The sequence below is a fragment of the Solea solea genome, chromosome 21 (assembly GCF_958295425.1).
Source record: "Solea solea chromosome 21, fSolSol10.1, whole genome shotgun sequence".
NCBI lineage: Eukaryota > Metazoa > Chordata > Actinopteri > Pleuronectiformes > Soleidae > Solea > Solea solea.
Genome location: NC_081154.1, coordinates 3,286,930 through 3,300,883, shown reverse-complemented (window position 1 = coordinate 3,300,883; position 13,954 = coordinate 3,286,930). Strand labels below are relative to the sequence as shown.

At 43.7% G+C, this 13,954-nt stretch overlaps 1 protein-coding gene across 1 annotated transcript; it reads right to left on the bottom strand.

Moving 5' to 3' along the window:
* Window positions 1–767: 767 nt before the first annotated feature.
* On the bottom strand, window positions 768–13,204 carry ace (angiotensin I converting enzyme (peptidyl-dipeptidase A) 1). The gene is made up of 25 exons (XM_058620595.1): window positions 12,761–13,204; window positions 9,697–9,867; window positions 9,510–9,597; window positions 8,965–9,108; window positions 8,693–8,884; window positions 8,150–8,247; window positions 7,874–8,043; window positions 7,529–7,752; window positions 7,290–7,434; window positions 6,752–6,850; window positions 6,264–6,386; window positions 5,968–6,173; window positions 5,560–5,696; window positions 5,293–5,451; window positions 5,020–5,107; window positions 4,739–4,882; window positions 4,428–4,619; window positions 3,981–4,078; window positions 3,695–3,867; window positions 3,290–3,513; window positions 3,048–3,192; window positions 2,838–2,936; window positions 2,521–2,643; window positions 1,819–2,006; window positions 768–1,304 (listed from the first exon to the last, which is right to left on the bottom strand). Exons 1-25 carry the CDS (start codon window positions 12,992–12,994, stop codon window positions 1,105–1,107), a joined length of 3,864 nt encoding a protein of 1,287 aa, XP_058476578.1. The 5' UTR covers window positions 12,995–13,204; the 3' UTR covers window positions 768–1,104.
* Window positions 13,205–13,954: the final 750 nt, after the last annotated feature.

The following is a 13,954-nucleotide window of genomic DNA, read 5'->3' as shown; positions in this document are numbered from 1 at the left end:
TCTCCAGTTACAAGCCAAGTTCACGTTCCACTTGGCCATGTGCTGCCCAAATGTGAGAAATGTGGCAGTAGAATACATGGTTTTCAGAGGACAATAGTGTTTTATAGCCCAGCTGGACACATTTTATTTGCCCACATTAAATTCCTCCAGCAACAAGTTGAGAAACAATGGATTCCTGTTTGTATGTGGAATTTTCCAAAATTACTCGGCACACTTTGTAATTATTTATTATGGCCCCGTCTTGTGTTTCACTCTAACTTTAAACACGGTATATCACCTACAGGGAGTCGCAACACTGGATTAAAGAATACATGGTGTTATATCGGTCCGTCTGATATTGTAATTTAAGCGTAGTTTCACCATTATTTGTAGATAGTTATGTGAAATGAGCTGTTGGAATGAATGAGTATGTGATCTGTCTTTTTTGTACAAGACAGTACGGACACTTGCAGCACTGAAGCTGTACTGGATCAAGAGAAGACAAATCACTGAACCGTCTCTGAAGGGACTAAAAGTGTTGCATTACCGTTCTAGTCTGTGCTACCTGAGAGCCGACGGTGACACACAGCTGAGACTGTGCCTCCACAGAGGCTCCTTTGACTCTGAGTACTGTGGGAAGGGCAGAAAACTAATGCACAACTCTCCTCTCTGTGGTTTTGTGTGTGTGTTATTTTGGTTTTTTTTAAATGTGCAGTTTCAATGTAATTAAAAAAAAATGTTTTTCACAATCTGTGGCGTTCACATCTTATATGAGGACACGAGTGGAATCAATATTTCATCTCTTTATTGTAGAAATGCAGAGGGGATTCAACAAAAACAATCTGAATACAATTATTATCAACTTTACATTCATTTGAAAACATTCAAATATTACAAATAAATTACAAAATAGTAATGTTCTCTTGCATAGGCAAAACGCAATTTGACTTCAAGTGTATATAATATATATACAAGACTAGAGAGGGAGGCAGACCACAAGGAAAAACAAATTGGATCATGTATACATGTACAGTACACAAAACACACATGTTCACATTGAGGTTGGCACTGTTATGGTTACAGTAAGTCAGGATGAACTCAAGCCGCCACCGACGACGAGTCACTTCACTTGAGCTCCATCATGGAATTGGACTTTTTAGACTTTTTTGACTTCCTGTACTTGTAGGCGAGTAGGATGGTGGCGAGCAAGAGGACGAGGCCAATCACCAGCAGCACCCACTGGCCGGCGACGGCAGCTGAGCTGTTCACATTCATACCCAGGAAGTCCACTGTGGTTGGTTTAGGTTCTTCTATTTTGACTTCATCTGGACACAAACCAAAAAATAAGTAAGTAATGTAAGTGACATTATAACAAACGCTTTCATTTACATTAAAAAAAATGACATTAAACCCTATTAAAGTCCCAATCAAAGTCTCTGCTGTGATGTGGTCAAAATCCAGATAAAGGGGGTTCATCGTCTCCATTTCTCGCTTGATCTCTGCAACAACAGCTGTGTTCTCGTTTTGCCGCTGCGTCTTCTCGACACTGTTATTAATCTCATGTGTTTACATCCTTTTCAGCGGCGACCTCATCAGTTAAACAAGAGGAAGCCGACGACTGATTTCACCGTGCGATGCAGCAGAGGAGGAAAAACAAAACGCAAATGCATCTGTGAGAAGCTATAATGCCTTTCCTTTTTCTGGGAAAGAGTTCAAAAACCATTTGGCTCGGAGGCAGGAAAACTTATTTTACCTAAACATCCAGCAAATAGTGTTCCCTAAATGCGTGCCTGTGTGCGTGTGTGGAAGTGTGGATGCTGTGAGTGTGCAAGGACGTACCCGCCGAAGGCCTCCAGTCGTACTCGGGCCACCCACGAACGTCCTTGTTATTGTCGTTCTCTTTCTCCAGCCATTCGATGAGAGGTTTGAAATACTCCATGAGTGGCTGGGCGGTCATGTGGGGCTGGCCGGTGATCATGCTCATTGCCTCGGGCCAGGGTTTGCTGAAACCCAGCTTCATCAAGTCACTGCAACCACAGGGCAGAGAGCAGGTTCAGCAAAGACCCGGGTCAGTGTGTTCTACAGATAATATGCATCACCTGCACGTTTATTCCCAGAGTTTAAACCAGTTGTAATGTGTTTAATCTGTATTCACTCCCAGGACAAATTCTGTCCTGCTTTGCAGTGCATGTGAGTTTTTATCAGTTTCATCTTCCAGGCCATTTACATAATCTTACCTTTTCTCAACTTCAGACTGTGCTCCATACAAAACGTAATAAAAAAAATCACATTTCATTTCACGCACTGGTGAAGCAGTGGTGGAAAAATAACACCTCAGGGTGGAACAACCAATGGCAATGTGAAAAGCAAGTCTTTTTTTAGCCAGTTCATCCAAGTTAAATAATCTGGGATATACCCACTCATTTGCATTTGAAAAAAAACATGACAGTCAAGGCCAGTGACGGACACTTTAAACGATTGATTTTACATTTTTTTGTGGAAACACAATAAGGCTTTGAGTGTGTGTGTGTGTGCACTAACCCGAGAAGCTTCCCAGCATCTTTCGATTGGTAAATATCACAGGTATGGAGAGGCCCTGTATGATTGGCAGCATCACACAAAGCCTTGTGGAACTGGAACTGAACGATGAAGCTGACAAAGTACCTGGATGAAGATCAGCAAACAGACACTGTCACATCATGCTTCTTGCGTTAAAGTGTCTATCTGCACTTTATGTTCCACTTTATAATTTATCTTATCAATCCACGGTTGATTAGATTGCATTGAAGGAGTTATCAGTTGCTCTGTGCTCAATTATTGGGTGTCGTGCTTGTTCTGTGGAATCAGTAGAAATTTACCGGACATAGGGCACGTTAGCAGGAATGTGGAACTTTGCACCGGGATCAAAGTCATCTTCAGTGCGGGTTACAGGTGGACACAGTCCCTGGTATTTCATTCTGCAACGCAAAGTGTGTCGACAGGTTATTACAGTAAATAATTTACTAATTTAACAATTTGATTTCCACCTACTTTTACAAGATGACTGTAAAAGCACTTGTGAACTTTACCTGAGGTTCCACCACTCCTTGCTGTATTCAGTCGGAGGGACGCGTCCATCAAATACCTTCCATCTCCACTGGTCCATCAGGTAACCAAACGGTAAGAAAGCTATCTTATCAAGCGCCATGTTCATCAAGAAGTTGATGTCACTCTCTAAAGGAACGGTCAAAAAACATCTGTATCATGAGCTGAACACTGTGTTTTAAAACCCCCTGCTTTTGTGGGACCACTAACAGTAACAGTCACCCACCGTAGTTGCTCTCAACTTTATCCAGGAGGCCGATGCTCTGCAGATGTTTGGGTGTGGCCACAGAAAGAGCCAGAACATCGCCGATGGCCTCGTGGAATCCGGGATTGGCTCCATCGCGGAACGACACAGGCTGGTCTTTGTACTGCAGGAAGTACTGGACGTGGCCCATCTCGTGGTGCACGGTGATCAGGTCATCCATGGTGACCACAGTGCACTGTTTGATCCTGGAGACACCATCGAGGCATTCATTTTACATTTTATTGGACTTTATTCACTTGGTAGCACTGCAAATGAAGCACTCGTATAAAGGAGCTGCATTCCTTGCCCCTCAAAATAACTTCATTCCACTCAATTTTCTACAAAGATGTCTGTGATTGTTAATGATGCCGTTTATACAGCACTAACCTGAAGTCTTTTCGGTTATAGAAGTCCCATGCCGAGGCGTGGCAGACCACCTTGCGTCCATCAGATGGCTTTTCCAGCATTGACTTTTTCCAGAACTCACTTGGCATTGGTATCAAACCAAGAGAGGTGAAAAATTTGTCCGACTCCTCAAACATCTTGAGGGCATTCCACCCCTGAGTGGAGAAAAGAAAGGAAATGTGTTAACAGCAACAGCTGTGTAATAAATGTACACATTCACGTGTTTTCACGGGGCCATGATAACAGTTGGTTAAACTGGTTGGTTTACCTTTGCCACCATTGCTGGCGTTGCGTCAACCTGCGTTGCATCTGGATAGGGCATAACCAAATCCATGATGCCAGACCAGGTCTGTGCCCACATGTTGCCTGAAAGGACGACAAGACGATTCATATTTCTAAGCTTAAGAGGTTGTCTTAAGAAGACGAGTCATCTTCTCCTCTGCCAGCATTTCAACAAGTGAAGTCAGTCTAACTGTCTAACTGTGACACACAAACCCATCCTTTATGTCTCCAAAAGCAAATGAAATCCAGACTGAAATCAGTGGGATATGTCTCCACACGAAGACCTTTGGACGCAGTATTAGTTTCCATTGGATTTCATAATTAAAAACTCCTGAAATACTTGGAGCCTATGATCAATACACAAATTCTGAATTTCTGCGTCCAATTCAAGAAGCAATAGCTCTTTCACTGAGAGTCTCCTCCTGGTACCTACCCAGCAAATGAGCAGGAATGGGTCCCTTCAGATTGATGTACTTGGAGCCATACTTTTTGTACAAAGCCCTGCGCACATAAGCATGCACGTTTTGATAGAGTGGCTCCAGCTCCTTCCATAGAGTCTCCAGGTCTTCCTCAAAGGTCGGGGTCTCATACAGGGAGCGCCAGAAAGCACCATTGTCAGAGTGACCTGAAAAGAGCACCAGGGATAAACACAATCAAGAGTCAGTTGTATTTCCCCAATAGACTTTCCAGTCAGGGTGAGTTGTTGGAGAAGTTGGATTTAGAAGGATCCATTTGTGATCGTACCATTGAGTTTGGCTGCTTGATTGGCCAATTCAACATATCTCTTGAAATCCTGACGAAGTACTTTTCCAGCAGCGTCTCTCCATCCTTTCCAGGCAAATAACAATTCATCATAATCCCTGGACTCAGCCATGATCTTCTGGAGGTCTGAAACACCAACACACTCATATACTACAGCAACTTACCACACAATGCATTTCCCCGATGTTTTAATTAAAAATACTAAAGACAATCTTTTAGCTATTCAATTTATATTCAGAATGGCACTTATTCCATTGTCTTACCTGGATCCAGTGGGTGGCAGGTGCCATCTTCTCTGCAGACCTCCGCCACGCTGTACTTGGTCTCCATGTTGGACAGGAGATTGTTGTACTGAAAAGGCAAACATGTCCACCAAGAGTTAGATTGTTGGGTGTGTTCTACACCTGCTCAGAGCTAGCGACAGGGTCTGAACAGTGCAAAACAATATGATAAGTCATCAATTGGGAGTAGCTGCTTTTTGTACCCTGTAACTCTGGCTCAAACTCATATTGTCACTCTAACCATATCCTCCTCACCTCTTCCAGCTGTGCTGAAGGCAGCGCGGCACGCTCGATGTCACTGAGTTTGTTCATGATTCGTTTGACTGAGGCGTCCTGGAAGTCGGTGGTGTCATACTGAAGCGCCCTCTGTCCGTACTTCAAGGAATGGTCTGCCATCGCCAGGTTCTTCGCGAGCTAGAGAAGAAGAATAGACTCACTTATTGATTCATTGACACGCTTCATGAGTTCCCTAATTTGATGCAAAAAAGAAAGACAATCCCAGTAGAGGTCAGAGTGTCTCACCATCTCCTTCTTATTGGCTTCATTGATGTCAGTGTTGTACTTCCAGGAGGCCTCAGTGTAGGCGTTCCACACCTCCTCAGCTGTACTGTTGTACTCCTCCAGAAAGGTCTTTGCATCAAGCTCATCCGTGTTCTTGTCTGTACAAAATGATCCATGTAATTAAGTCTGGGAAAACACACATTTAACTAGAATTATGATGTTTGAGTTATGATTATAATGTGTGAACCCCGCAGTGTTGGAACATTTCCGTTTGTGTGCATGCATGAGTTGACTACAGAAAATGTACTAAGGCAAAAAAACAAAAAAAACAAGTTCTTTGTTACATCTTAGCGGGATAAACGTTTTGCTTTCTTCTGTCGAATGCCTTCCTGTTTACCACGTCATTATCTTTGATAAGTTCTTGCTTACCAATATCCTCAGGGTAGCCTTCAGGGATGGGTGGGACCCAGTTGAAGTCAGGCCATCCCAAAGTCTCATTTTCATTCTGCTTCTCTAGCCACTCAATAATGGGGGCAAAGTATCTCATCAGTGAGCCAGCATCCATCTTTCTGGTGCCTATAGCCTCCTGGAGCACATCAGGCCAAGCTTTAGATGAGCCAGCCTGGAGAACCTTCCTGGGGGAGGTAAAAAGGAAATTGCACTACATCTTTACTGCCTCCACAATCCTTTAATGTTTACAATAGAGGCCGCATGAGATCACATACTGTAAAATGGCGCCTGCTTCTTTGGAGCGGTAGATGTCACATGTGTGCAGAGCACCAGTGTGGTTGGCTGCTTCACAGAGTTTTTCATGGAACTGGAACTGCAGGATGAAGCTGACAAAATACCTGCAGGGGAAAGGTTGTCATCACCGTAGTGCACGTTAAAAAAAAATACTAACAATAGTAGAAATGTGTTTGTCCGATTAACAAAACGTATGTTCCATTAACTATCCTCCCACATGTTATTTAAGAAAACAAGGTCATATCGTTTTCTTACAATGCCCTCTGCCTCGACAGCAAACTTCCTGCTATTGTATCGTTATTGTATTGCTCAAACCCACAGCCATTTGCCTGGAATTTACACACAACACACTGCAGCCAACCAGCCTTGTCTTGCCTGTTAATTCACTATTGCATATTGTATCTGCATGCACACCGTTGTCATGACTGTTCCGGAAGAATGTGCTGTTTTTAAAGCTGTGATGCTATACCTGATGTACGGTGTGTTTCCAGGAATGTGGTATTTTGCCCCGGCATCAAAGTGATCAGCTGTACGTCTGGTGGGTGGGCAGATGCCTTGATACTTCGTCCTGTGAAAAGAAACAAGAAACAGATGGATAAGTGCACTCTTGCACGTGGTTACATAAGTTCGGGAAAATGACCCTGCCTATAATTGTTGTTTTTCTTCTTGTTTAGGTTTCAGTCTCAGCTGGGTGTGTGTGTGTTCTTCTCCCAGAAACACCTTACTTCATACAAACACTCGCACACCTCAATTTGAACGTTAGCCAGAGTAACCACTGCCTTCTACCCTGACTACAAAGCAACACATCTGTGGAATCCGCAAACTGTGTTCAGGAACTGGTGGGGACCAAAAATAAACCTTAAAAATAACAATAATTAAACAGATTGTGATAATTACACTGATTATTTCTAAATGATTGGATGTCACTAATGATTAGACATTACACCAGAATTACTGAATATGAGGCTTTATTTTGTTATTTATGTGTCCTGAAGATAAAATCCTACCTGAGGTACCACCAATCAGAGTTGTACCGCTCTGGAGGAGTGTTTCCACTGAACACACCCCACCTCCACTGGTCGATGAGGTAGCCAAAGGGAAGGAAGGCAATCTTCTCCAGAGCCATCTTCAGCAGGTAATTGAGATCAGTTTCTGGAGAAAACATTTGATCACGATTAATGAATTCACACTTTAATTCAATGATGGCGTTAGATCTGTTTTTAAAAAGACGTTTTTGTGTCTTTACCAGGGTCAGAGGTTGCAGATTCGAGCAGATTGATGGTTTTCAGATGTTTGGGAGTGGAAACTGACAGAGACAACACATCCCCGATAGCCTCGTGAAAACCGGGGTTGGCACCGCGACGGAAGCCCACGGGCTTGTCTTTGTACTGCAGGTAATACTGGATATGCCCCATCTCATGGTGCACAGTAAAGAGCTGCTCCATCGTCACTGTGGTGCACTGCTTGATCCTACGCAGGAAGAAACGCCAAAAAAATAACTTCTTTAAAATTGGGTCAATGCAGATCTTTTCCGATTGTACATGAAATGTAAGTAATCAACACATACAGTATCTAAATTACTCAGCTCTACCTGAAATCTTTGCGGTTGTAAAAGTCCCAGGCAGATGCATGACACACCACCTCTCGACCCTCAGGCTTCTCGAGCATAGACTCTTCCCAGAACTCTGTAGGCATCTCCTTCAAACCCAGAGAGGTGAAGAACTCCTCCGCCACGCGGAACATGTGCGTGGCATTGTAGCCCTGTGAAAATTCAGCAGTCATACTGTTCACTCCAACACTACGAGCACCCAATAAAACAAGAACAGGATCTATTGGGATTATGGTATACTATACTAAGTATACGTACTTGTTTGGCCATTTCATCAGTCACATCCAAGTTGGGTTTTTCAGGAAATGGGATCATCAAACCATAAATATTGTTCCAGGTCTGGGCCCACATATTTCCTGTGAGGGAGGAAGAAATCATCTTATGATTCAAACACTGTATATGATGATTTTATACACTTTTCTTCAGACTTCTTGATATTGTAGAAGTTTCCTCTCTGAATATCAGAGATTTAACGTTACATGGAGATCATTCAAGCTCATCAAATTTACTTCTTGGTTTGCTTTTACATTTTTTGTCTTGGTGTTGCTTTGACTATAAGTTAAAACCTATAGTTTGTGCACAGCATGGGTATATTTAGGGTGTGTTCCCTTCCACTATAGTCATTTGCTTTTGATCAAACGAAGGCTATGTATCAGCTCATGGGTAAAATGATCGCACAACCACGTTCTTCTGCCTTAAGGTAACAATGCACCAACAATGTATCTGACCAATCCTCTTTGGAATATAACCATAGCTCTCAACGGGAGACAGTGTATGTTAGCAGCATGTTTCATGTTGTACCTAGCAGGTGAGCAGGGATAGGTCCATTAAGGTTGATGTATTTGGAACCGTACTGGTTGTAGAGCTGGCGCCGCACAAAGGCATGCAGGTTTTTGTAGAGTGGCTCAATGGTCTTATAAAGATCTTCTAAATCGGCTTCAAACGTCGGAGTATCATACCAAGACCGCCAGTCAGCTCCAGTGTCAGCAAATCCTAAAAAGGACAAACATTTTTATTTGATATCATTCTTGTTCTTTGATAATGGCGCCCCTCGGTGAAGATGACGTTCTTACCATCAGCTTTGGAGGCTTTGTTGCTAAGCTCCACAAACCCAGGGTAGTGCTTCTTGAGAGGGACACCAGATGCATTGTGCCAGCCCTCCCAGGCGTATAGCAGTTTCTTGTAGCTCCTGGAGTTGGCCATAATATCTGTGAGATCTGCAGAAAAAGACAAAAAAAAGCTCAAACTTCACTTATTTCTCAATTGTTTTAGAAGAAATTCCTGTTTTTTTTGGTCAACAATATGTTTGTGTGTCGGCAATCGTTTCTCACGATTATGTCTCGGGGTGGTTGTTGTTAAAAGCTCCTGGTGTTGTTTCTATAGCTTTGCACTCAGCACTCACAGGCACATAACATAACATAACATTTCCTTTGTTGACCTCTCCAGAGTCATTTAGCCCATCCTGTTACTTTCTCAACAGCCGATAACATCTTAACCACTTACAACTATTTTTGTTCAGAGACTTCCCCTCTGCACCGTATTCCTCATCATTGCTCTGTCCCACAACATCTGTATTGTGTAATGTCATTTTAGCCCTTTTTTCATCATATTTACTTACGAGGTTCCAGGCTCCAGCTTATGTTTGGCTGTGGATGCACCTTGGCTGTTGAATAAATACTGTCCATTGTGCTGAGAATGGTGTTATACTGCAAAAGGGGCGAGAGAGAAGAGACGTTGATGCAGAGACAGAAAAATAGTAAAAGAACAGTGAATTTCCTAATCACAAATATCAAGCAGAAACAAACCTTCTTTCTCTCTTCCTCGGGCAGGTTGGCAGGTCCCAGTATCTTGATCTTTCCCATCAGTGTCCTGTCTTTTGGGTCTGTTAGTTTCATGATAGTTGCGTCAGTGAAGGTATTCTTGGCCTTCATCCCCCAGGCTTCAGAAAATGCTTGCTCCTCAAGGGATGCACTTACCTAAAGGTGAGAGGAGAAGATGGAGGAAATAAATGACATTGATCTATGGCACCTATTTATTTCTGCTATAACAGAACAGTGTTTCAGAAATTCAGATTTAAAGCCCCGGGCGAGGAAGCAGCATTTGCCATTTAGCTTCTTTACACATTCATGCAAATGAAGTGACTTTGGTTGATTTTGATTTATTTCTAATTTCCCCTTCCGTGTTTTTGTTTGTTACCAAATGCTGTGGCACACATTTATAGCCCCCAGAGATGAAATCTTACAGACATATTTTTGACCGTTCATTAATGTCTCAAGAAATAACCACTTAGCCTCATGTTATTCAAATCACACGTGATGTCTTCATCGGGGCTCAGTGTTCCTGAACAGCTGTTCCACCGCAGCTTCCTCGCGGGATCGGAAAAATGCTTTAACGCTCAAAAACAAAATATCCTGCAATCCCCGGGATAATATTTGAACAAAAGTACATTGTAGCTCAAGTACACATGGCCATATCTGGCCTCAGTGACTCTCCAGAGCTTCTCTTTATGGCAAACTGGAAGGTCATACAGGATATATATGTGTTTTTCAATTTAATAATGTCAGTGCTGGGATGGATGAGGTCAAGGCTGATACACTGCAGAAGAAAACCTGACACTGTGTCATGATAAATAATGGGAAATGCTACTTATGGTGTGAAGCAACCCCAGCTGAGTCACACGTTAAAAAGCTGACCAACTGGTTCCCATAGCTGCTTAATACACACACACACACACACACACACACCCCGATAACACTGACATAACACCAGTGTTTTCACAGAAGCGTTGTCATGTCCTGCTTTTCTCCAGACTTCATTAAAATAACAGGCGGCAGGAGGGAAAACCACTGACAGTGAGGTGAAGTATTAACTCTGACCTTTTTGCACTTTCTCTCAATCTCTGTCTTCTTCTTTTTTTTCCATCCACTGAGATAATCACGTTCTCGACAAATAATAAAGATAAGGGTGAAATGTCTCTTCACTCAAGGCCCTTTGCGTTTTATGAGCTGCGGTCCGTGTTGTAAATGTTTTGGGACCTGTCCATAAACTCCCACGATCGCCTTTTAAACACGTTACTGCTTTAAAAAGTGAACATTTTTAAGCTTACATCGAAGTCGTTTGCATCCAAAATTGGTGCAAACAGATTTTCTGCAAAATCTGGGGACAATAGAATTTGTAGTGTTTTAAATATGAACTGTTGAGATATATTTGACATATTTTACTGTTTGTGCTAGTGACAGAGAAATGAGCCTCAGGTCTGATTGTGACACTTTTTTATGTTCTTTTTTTTTTATGGGGCCCAAAGAGCATCAGTCACTTATATACACGTTTATGATTTTTTTTTTGAAATTCAGCACGTTTAGAAGCTTGTGATAAGGGTCTTTCTGCATGGAGTCCACATGTTCTCCCCACGTGTGTGTGCGTGGGTTTTCTCCCACAGTTCAAACACATTGGACACTCTAAATTGACTGTAAGTGTTGTTTGTGCCTGTGTAGCCCAGTGATGGACGGGTGACCGGTCAAGGGTGTACCCCGCCTCTCGCTCTATGTCAGCTGGGACTGGCACCCGCGATCCTCATGTGACCCCCATGTGGAGGATAAAAGTAGAAGAAGATGGATCGTCTACCTCCTAACCTCTGAAAGATGTGGTGCGTGCACACACACACACACACACACACACACACACACATATTTAATCCGTTCCTATTCTCCTCTCCACTACTGTCTCAGATCAGCTGGAGCTCAGACCTCGGATTCACGTTGCATCCTTTGAACTGTGCAGAATGCCAGAGAAGAATCGTGCCCACACACAGCAGCTACAAGCCCACTCGTCTTTCAGCTCACCTCACGTCACGTCACGTCTCTGAGAAACACACACATGGAGAACAAAACACACGCTGCAGCCTGACCTCTCTAACACTGGTGTGGTAACACCTGTTTAGTCCATTAGGAGACCATTTCCCAAAGTGTGAAGAGTGTGGTGAAGTCCTGCTGTGACAGCTGTCCAAGCACACACGCACACACACACACACACACGTTTGCACTATTCTTCTCGGGACACTGCATTAACACCCATTCATTTGGACACCCAAAACAAAGCCATACGTCTAACCCTCACTGCAACGTAACCACAATTCAATTTTAGCCATCCAGTTCCTCACAAATCTGCCTCATTAGGACCAGGTTTTGGTCTCCATGAGAACTACTGGTCCTTACAAGGTCAGTGTATGTGCCAGAGAAGCTCCTAAAGAGATGTTAAAAACAAATATGGGCACACACAATCCCAGGCTTTGCACAAATACAGCCTTTTGACAATTTCCTCGCCCTCATCTCCAGTGTTACTGCAAATGCTCCTCAGGCACATGTGCTGTAGGTACAACTCTAAAATCGCTGACATTTGCCATCAGCTAAGGTTTTTAAACGCCTCACAAACAGATGTGCTGAGATAATATTTGTTTGCGTAAGAAACAGCATCCTCTAACGTGGTGCATCTGTGTTTTGAAGCTGAATATGTAATAAAACACAAGCAAAAATAATAGTGCACAAAAACCCTCCCCTAAGAATTTACTCAAAGCTTGGAGACGTTCACTCCACGGGCATTCAGGTCAGTTTCATATTTGCGTTGATACACAAGCCGAGTTGCAATGAGAGGAAACTGAGCATGTAATTCTGGAGAGAGATGAATAGCAATGGTCTCCAAATCAAGCAGGGCTCAGCTCCACAGTAACCTTTGACCACGACTGCATCTGTGTGGACGAGGGGGTCAGTATTGCCAAGAACTCGTCTAAGCGGGCCCCTGTCATGCTGGCACGACAGTAGTGTTCAGCCAACACGTCACCCCCTGACTTAAAGACTCCAGGAGTTGTCCTACCTGAAGCATGGAGTTGTGATCTGTGAGGTTGGTGTTGTAGTTCCAGCTGGCAGTGACGCTGTGGAATAACACCTTCTCAGCCGTGCTGTTGTAGTCATCGAGGAACCTCAGTGCATCCTCCACACTGTCCACATAATTCCCTGGCAGCCAGTCTGCTGACAGAGCCCCGCAGAGTCCCAAGGCTGGCAGCAGCAGCAGCACAGACCGCAGGAACCTGTCCACACCAGTGCCCATGGCTCGCTCCCTCCAGAGACAGGGTGAAGGAGAAAGACTTAAGATGGTGGAGTTCTAAGGATCAGCTAAGATACACTTTCCTCTGTGAAGAGAGCTGTATGTCCCCGCCTGGTTGCTGGTGAAATGCACAGCAGCCAACGCGAGCTTCTTTTTAAGTGCCAGTTTAACCCAGCCCACACTTCTCTGCAGCCTTCACTCTTACCACTTTACAGCACTGGGCACATTCCCCCCCACCACCCCCACCCGTCCCCCTCCCTCTGCTCTCTTTCCTGTCAACCGGTCTTCCCGAACTGAGAGAGGCTGTAGCACCTTTGATCGGATCTAAGTTGCTGTTGAAGATGAGAGATAAGATATGACACAGCAGCTCAGGGTGCCTGCCTGCCTGCCTGCCTGCCTGCAGAGTGGTGTCTCCTCAATAACCAGCAGTAGAGTGTCTGGGGAGGGACTCCACATACTTTGCTCTCAGATCCCTCCTTCAACTTAGTGACAACAGTGGGAGGGGGAGTTACAAAGAGAGGGGAAATGAAAGAGAGAGGGGACAGAGGGGTAAAAATGGGGGAAAAACCGACAGGATTTGAAGACAGGTCAGATTTGCAGGAAAAAGTGAAGCAGAAGCACAGAAGGCTGAAAGGAGTGTGATCATTTAGATCCTCCTTAAAGACACTGGGATTCATGCAGCACATCTGTCAGAAGGAAGACAACGTGCTGCAACATGTTTCCTTATGCCCTACATCATCGAAAGTCATTTTTGGAAAAGACAGTTGACACATCTTTCTCAAGAAAGGGAGTACAGATACCACAGTGTTGCTCATGTATCCAAGAAAGGCATGTTCACCTTCTCAGTACTTAGTGCTGAGTAAATAATCACAGAATCACAAAACGCTGAGCTCTAATAAACCCAAAGTGCTGTTAGAGAACAGGTATAACAAGTTGGAGTGCAGATCTAAGAGCTTAATATCA